At 41.4% G+C, this 8,100-nt stretch overlaps 1 protein-coding gene across 1 annotated transcript; it reads left to right on the plus strand.

Moving 5' to 3' along the window:
- The first annotated feature begins 1,090 nt into the window (after positions 1–1,090).
- On the plus strand, positions 1,091–1,420 carry LOC116058393 (ribonuclease-like 3). Its single transcript, XM_031311223.1, has one exon. It carries the CDS (start codon positions 1,091–1,093, stop codon positions 1,418–1,420), a length of 330 nt encoding a protein of 109 aa, XP_031167083.1.
- The last annotated feature ends 6,680 nt before the right edge of the window (positions 1,421–8,100 follow it).

Raw genomic sequence — 8,100 nt, forward strand, 5'->3', positions numbered from 1 at the left:
ATAGAATTTTATTATCATTATACACATGTACAACGAGATTGAAGCAACTCCAGTGTCAACATGTACGTAAGAGAAATGTAACAACATGGAATAAAATAAAATACATAGTGCAAAAGAAAAAGGGGGGCAAGGTGCACAGTTCTGAGATGCTATTATACATATATACAAATTTAAAGATAAATATGGTTTGTATACAGTGTGATACGCAGTGTGAAATAATGATATTGCACAGTAATGAAATTGCACAGAATTATCAGTGTTTTCAGAAGTATTGCATATTAAATATTGCTCAGTAATGAAAGTGCACATAATTATCAGTGTTATCAAAAGTATTAAGTATTAAATATTAATATTGCACAATAGGTGGGTAGAAGAGAGTCCGGGGGTTGGGGGTAAGACTGTGGAGTGAAGTCAGTGCATGTGTGAGTTCAGAGTGGTTATAGCGCCCCCCTGAGGGCAGTAGGTCTAACAGATCAGAGCCAGGGTGGGAGCTGTCCTTGGTGATGTTTTCAGCTCTACTGAGGCAGCAGGAGGTGTAGATTTCTGTCAGGGAGGGGAGAGGGCAGCCAATCATCTTCTGTGCTGTGGCATATACTTCCCATGCAAATTCCTTCCAATATTTTGAGTTTGTTGTTTTATGTATCCCACTGCACACCTGACTCCAATCCTCTTCACTCAGTCTCTCTCCTATTTCATCCATTCACTTTAGTTGGCATCCATTATTGATATTTGTATTACTTTCAATAGTTTTATATATTTTTGACAGGGCTTTTTTGTTAGCTTTATTATAATTTTTTATCAACACCGTTATTAAGGGGTGTTCTTTTCTGGTGGCTTGACTTTTTATATTTTTTAAAAGATATTACCTTACCTGCAAATATTTGTAAAAATCGCTCTGTTCAAGGTTGTACCTTGAGACTAGTGACTGAAATGAGTCTACTTTTTTATTTTCGAGCATTTGTATATATGTTGTCAATCGGATGTCAGAGGAATCATGGACGGCAACGGAGAAGAAACGCGGGCTGAAAAGTTTAGGAGACAACTAGATCCAAGAGTTAAGAAGTTTATAAATCAGCATATCTTTCAGAACATGAATCGTAAGAGCTGTGACGCCGTGATAAAACAGAGAAAAATCAGTGAAACCAACAGTAAGAAGTGTAAGAAGGAGAACACCTTCATCAGTGCGAGTTACGGCATTGTCCAAAAGATCTGTGGGGATGAAGGAGAGCCCTATCCAGGAAATCAAAATCTGAGAATCAGCCTTAAAAAGTTCAGAGTTGTTAACTGCAAATGCAATAAGAACAAGAGTCTTCCCCACTGTAAGTGCCGTGGCTCTGATGCCAACCTGAGAATTGTAATCAGTTGTGATAACAAAGGTAATCCTGTTCACTATGAAAAAGGTGTAAAGATTCTCAACTGATGAATGAATCAGAGTAATCTGTTACTACCTGATGAACCAGAGTAATCTGTTACTACCTGATGAATCAGAGTAATCTGTTACTACCTGATGAATTAGAGTAACTTGTGACTCCTGTTGAATAAAAGACGTGACAGTTTAACTCTGGGTCTGTTTTTAATGTCATCATGTTCACTCATTCATACACACACACAAACAGACACACACACACAAACAGACACACACACACAAACAGACACACACACACACACACAAACATACACACACACACACACAAACACACACACAGAGACACACACACACAAATACTCACACACTTCTCGTTGAAAAAGGGAACAATGTATAAATGTGTATGTGTGAGGATGAGTTGAGGATTGTTCCACCAGATGGAGCCCTGACTCTCTTTACAGTTTATATTCTGTCAGAAACAAGAACAGACTGAACACAAGTGGAGCAGAAACTAAAATAATCTCTTCAACTTCAGCTCTGATCTCTAAATGGTTGATGGTTATGATGCTGCTGGTTTTAATGTCCCCTGCTTGTTCATGGTTGCCTCATGTCACCTGTCCCTCATTTCTACCCTCATTACCTCATGTATTTAGTCTCTGCTTTCTGCTTCTGTTTTTGGTTTGTCGTCTTTTGTCAGGAAGTCTGTGCCAGCTGTTCCTGTGTTCCTGGTTTCTTCCCTGTGATTGGACAGTCATCAGCCTACATGTATGTTAGTTCTCTTTGTGTTCTTTATTGAACTCCTTGATACCAATTGCTGCCTTCCATCCATCCATCTTTGTCCGCTTATCCTGGGTCGGGTCGCGGGGGCAGCAGCTCCAGCAGGGGACCCCAAACTTCCCTTTCCCAAGCCACATTAACCAGCTCTGACTGGGGGATCCCGAGGCGTTCCCAGGCCAGGGTGGAGATATAATCCCTCCACCTAGTCCTGTTTCTTCCTCCTCCCAGCTGGACGTGCCTGGAACACCTCCCTAGGGAGGCGCCCAGAGGGCATCCTTACCAGATGCCCGAACCACCTCAACTGGCTCCTTTAGACGTAATGGACCAGCGGCTCTACTCCGAGCTAACCCTATCTCTAAGGGAAGACGCCAGCCACCATCCTGAGGAAACCTATTTCGGCCGCCTGTACCCTGGATCTTTGGAGCCTTCATGACCATAGGTGAGGGTAGGAGCGAAAACTGACTGGTAGATCGAGAGCTTTGCCTTCTGGCTCAGCTCTCTTTTCGTCACAACGGTGCGATAAATTGAATGTAATACCGCCCCCACTGCGCCGATTCTCCGACCAATCTCCCGCTCCATTGTCCCCTCACTCGCGAACAAGACCCCAAGGTATTTAACTGCTGCCTTGTCAGCTTACATGTATGTTAGTTCGCTTTGTGTTCTTCATTGAACTCCTTCACACACACAGACACACACAGACACACACACAGACACACACACACACACAGACACACACAGACACACACACAAACAGTCAGTTCTGGTAGTTGATGAACGCAGATCTGTGCTGATTGGCTCTCATAACGGGCCGGGTGGGTAGTGCACTGCCATGAGTCCATGAGGCTAATGTCTGATTACTCCACATTTTCATTGTGATATTTTGGTCAGGTAAATACAGTAGCACAATGTCTTCCTCTGATGTAGACATAGCCTACACTAAGTCAATAGATAGTAGGCTGTACAGTGGAGTTGCATATGAACCCTCCTATTGTCCTCGGGTCAAATTTGACCAATTTTCTAAAAGTTTCTATATCAGAAATTTGGGTTTCTTTCCACCAAATTGTCAAAGAAAGTAACATGGATGGTTCCATACAACCATTACTCTTCATGGGTAAAATAAATGATCAGTTCACTACTTGTCTTGAATTTGGGTGTTTTATTTAATTTATAGCATTTGAAAAAAAATTGACAATAGAACATCAAAAAAATTGCTGAAAAACAATCGACAAAAACGTAGCGAAAAGTGCCAAGTGTCGAAACAACAACAAGGTTGAAAATAAAGTAAATTTAGAAAAAACTAAAAGTTGGTAGACGGGAAGACAACACAAGGGTTAGTCTTCCTCTGATGTAGACGTAGCCCATATATAGAGGTATACTCCTCAACACAGCGGCCCTTTGCTACATGTCATTCCCCCTCTCTCTCCCCTTTCATGTCTTCAGCTGTCCTGTCAAATAAAGGCATAAAAATGGCAAAAGAATTATCGTTAATAAAAAAAAAAGTTTTGCAGCACTAACAATCCCATATGATCCCCCATTTGTTACTGCCTGGCTAAAGGCTGGCAATAAAAAGGGAGGCCACACATTATATTAATCAAAAGTAGTTTATTTATCACAAACTGACCAACACTGGATCTTACATTTTCCCATTATGCAACTCCATAATGGGGATGTCGGCATATAATTAAGAAAGGTGCATCAGTCAAACTATGTTCCACAGACATGCTCTACATGTTGTTTCTAGTTTAAGATAGATTGCTACAGCGTGGCACCTCACTAACTCACTCTCTCTTTTTTTCTGTCTGTTGATAGAAACGGAGAGGAAGTGGAGTTAAACGTCACCGCTGTCAGCACTGACAAATCCTTCACAACTTCAACCTGTTTAGAGATTCATCAGAGTTCACACTGGAGAGAAGCCGTACAGCTGTGATCAATGTGGGGCAGCTTTCACACGCCAGAAAAAACAAAGTTTGGTCGATGGGAAGAGAACACAAGGGTTAAGTGGTTTGGGGTCCTTCTGTAAGTCATTTTGGGGTACAATTTGGTTTGGGAGAATTCTATAAGCAGCAATACCACAGGCCAAGCAATCAGCCCATTCCAAACAGGCACATTTTGAACTGGCTCTGTACTAGTTTAAATAAAACAGACTGACTGCAACAGATGAAGGAAGATTGATTTAAAGTAGCGAGTGATACAGAGTGCACTGTAAAAATTAAAATATTTTACTTATTTGGGGAGCTCAGGAACCTTTTGGGGTAGCGTCAGCCCTCCAAAAATAGGCCTAATGACGTCCGTGGTTTTAATTCAGAAATGTTACATACTGTATCTTTAACAAGTATATCCAGTAAGAATGTGTATGATGTAACCCTAATATCTTCCTCTTTTTCATTTTCTACAGAATGGTGAGCATAAGCATAGTCATAATTACAGTTAATGTGTCGGGGTTGATTTCTTTTTTTTTTTTTTTTGGGCCCGATCTAAGCTTTAGCATGCACACACAGACACACAGACAAAAGGGGAAGTTAACACGTTAAAGTTAAACCGACATACACACACCGAGACGCATTCAGACAGACAGTCAGACAGTCACACACACACACAGAGAGAGACACAGACACACACACACACACACACACACACACACATACACACACACACACAACGACACACACACACACACACAAAAGGGGAAGTTATGACGTTTGATGGTTATTAGAGTCGGGGCGTTTTAACACTTGTGGCTTTCTTCTAAATGAGGCGCAGTAGAATATAAAAACATGTTGCACAAATCTTCTCCAGCACGTTACACTTTATTCACCAAACACTGAGCCCAGATTCAGACTGAAGACTTCTAAAATATGACCCAAAACTGATCGTAAACAGGCCGAAAAACTGACCGAAACTGAGAGTTGACTCAAAATGTCATTCTTTTTGTCATTTTGTTGTTTTACTCGCTTTTTTCGAAGGTTCTCAAGTTTTTTTCAGATGATTTTATCAATATTTTAGTCTTTATTTTGTTGTACCAACAATTATGGGGATTTTCTTTCAGCCTTGTGTTTCTCTTTGTAATGTAAAACAGTGTTTTTCAATTTTTGTCTATTCTTGTAGGTCATCATTTACAGTCAGCGTCTGGATCGAACAGGTGTGAAAACGCCCTAAAACATCTTAACTTTGATTTCATCTTTGACCATAAGTGAAGTGTGTTTGAATCTGGATCAGTTTGGGTGTAACGCCTGAACCTGTAGCTGATTGTTGATCATATACATTAAATTAGATTACCGCATAGTATGACCCCCCCCAGACCTCTCAGGTGGTCTGGGACAGGTCTGCTTGTTGTCCCCAGAGTCAGAACTAAACAGGGGGAAGCAGCATTTAGTTTTTATGCTCCACATATCTGGAACAAACCCCCAGAAAACTGCAGGTCTGCTGCAACTCTCAGTTCTTTTAAATCAAGGCTGAAGACCTATCTATTTGATGTTGCCTTTCTTTAAATAACTGTTAATTTCTTATACATTGTTGACACTGTATGACAATCTATATAAGCGTATAAAGAGAAATTCCTATTTTATCTGCTTTTATATATTTAACTGTTGTAATTGCTCTTCAATGTTTCATTTCTTATACTGCACTGTAACTTTTATTCTTATATTTTATCTGTTTTAAATCATATTCAATCAATTCATGTAAAGCACTTCGAATTGCCCTGTTGCTGAAATGTGCTCTACGAATAAAGCTGCCTTGCCTTGCATATGCAGATGATATTCAGCGGTTAACTTCAGACACATCCTCTCTCTGTCGGAGGATATAAAACAGCAGACGATTACATTTCTAATTCTTCAGATTTGCATCATCTCAGTTCTTCTCTTCTTCAGACTTTGTGCAGTTTAGCTTCTACATTTCTACATTTAATCCTTTTTACTGAATGAAACCAGAGGACTGAAGGACAGAAGTTCTTCTGTTTTTGGATCTTTGCACCTGAAACTTTCTGCACCAACTCTTTGGTAAGAAAACCCTCTGACTCTCTTTAACTTTAATTTTATTCTTTATTGCAAGAAAAGTCTACAGTATGTGATGAATCTGCAGCTCTTCTCTAATCTCTTTGTTCTGTTTGAACTGAACCCAAACTGTCTTGTTGGTTTGGGACTTCTTTTTTTTTTTTTTTTCAAAAAATCACTTTTTTTTTACAGGTTTTCTTCACTTAATTTATTTTTGTGTTTGCTGCTCACTTTCAAAAAAAAAATTGTTTTTGTTGCCTTTTTTCCAGAATCCCCTGATGTTTTTACTGCATGCTTTTAATAAAGACCCTGAACCCAATATGTGATAAATTTCTGTGCATTTAGTAATAAATCATGAAATAAAGCAGCGGATCTTGCAGAAGGTGAAGGGTTGTAATAACACGGTGCATCAGTCTAAGTAATAACCAACCAGACCGGATGTTTTCTTCTCTCTTCAAGAAAGAAAATCTAAAAGTAATAAATAATATCTATAACATAATGAAGCCTGTTTCAACACAACATATTTTAACTGCTTTTGTGTCATCTGATCTTACACACCTTATGAAATAAAGTATTACAAAATGCATAGAAATGTATTACATACTGCGTTCAATGTTGTCAGACACTCAGACATCTGCTACAGAGATTCCTGCCGCCAGCTATCAGGGCTTCCTGCCGCCGGCTACAGAGCTTCCTGCCGCCAGCTATCAGGGCTTCCTGCCGCCAGCTACAGAGCTTCCTGCCGCCAGCTATCAGGGCTTCCTGCCGCTAGCTATCAGGGCTTCCTGCCGCCAGCTACAGAGCTTCCTGCCGCCAGCTATCAGGGCTTCCTGCCACCAGCTACAGGGCTTCCTGCTGCCAGCTACAAAGCTTCCTGCCGCCAGCTACAGGGCTTCCTGCTGCCAGCTACAGAGCTTCCTGCCGCCAGCTATCAGGGCTTCCTGCCGCCAGCTACAGGGCTTCCTGCTGCCAGCTACAGAGCTTCCTGCCGCCAGCTATCAGGGCTTCCTGCCGCCAGTTACAGAGCTTCCTGCCGCCAGCTACAGAGCTTCCTGCCACCAGCTACAGGGCTTCCTGCCGCCGGCTGCAGCACTCTCTGTCACAGCTCGGTCATATCAGCAGTTAGTAGATGTGTTTAGCAGCGTTGTTATTAACTTTGAATACTTACAAATGGCAGTGCTAAACTTTGTATTACAAAAAAAGTATTACGTTGTTATTATATTGTGATGTCATTACCTTGTGATGTTGGTGTTACATAATGTGTTGTTACAAGGTTTTTCCCATGTTGTGATCCCCAGACTACCATGAAGATCTCTATCTCTGCAGTGTTATTTCTACTGTTTCCTTTATTTTCCCAAGATGCATTGGTTGTGTGTGTGTGTGTGTGTGTGTGTCTCTGTGTCTAGTGTTTGCGTGTGTGTGTGTGTGTGTGTGTGTGTCTCTTTGTGTGTCTCTGTGTGCGTGTGTGTGTGTGTGTGTGTGTGTGTGTGTGTGTATGTGCGTGTGTCTGTGTGTGTGTCTCTGTGTGTGTGTGTGTGTGTGTCTCTTTGTGTGTGTTTCTGTTTGTGTGTGTGTGTCTCTGTGTGTGTGCATGTGTGTGTGTGTATCTGTGCGTGTGTCTGTGTGTGTGTGTGTGTGTGTGTGTGTGTCTCTCTGAGTGTGTGTGTGTTTGTGTGCGTGTGTGTGTCTCTGTGTTGTGTGTGTGTGAGTGTCTCTTTGTGTGTCTCTCTGAGTGAGTGTGTGTGTGTGTGTGTGTGTGTGTGTGTGTCTCTGTGTTGTGTGTTTGTTGTGTGTGTGTCTCTTTGTGTGTGTCTCTGTGAGTGTGTGTGTGTCTCTCTGTGTCTCTCTGTGTGTGTGTGTGTGTGTGTGTGTGTGTGCGTGTCTGTGTGTTGTGTCTGTGTTGTGTGCTTGTTGTGTGTATGTATGTATGTGTGTGTGTGTTGTGTGTTTTTGTCTGTGCGTGTG

The sequence above is a fragment of the Sander lucioperca genome, chromosome 10 (genome assembly GCF_008315115.2).
Source record: "Sander lucioperca isolate FBNREF2018 chromosome 10, SLUC_FBN_1.2, whole genome shotgun sequence".
NCBI lineage: Eukaryota > Metazoa > Chordata > Actinopteri > Perciformes > Percidae > Sander > Sander lucioperca.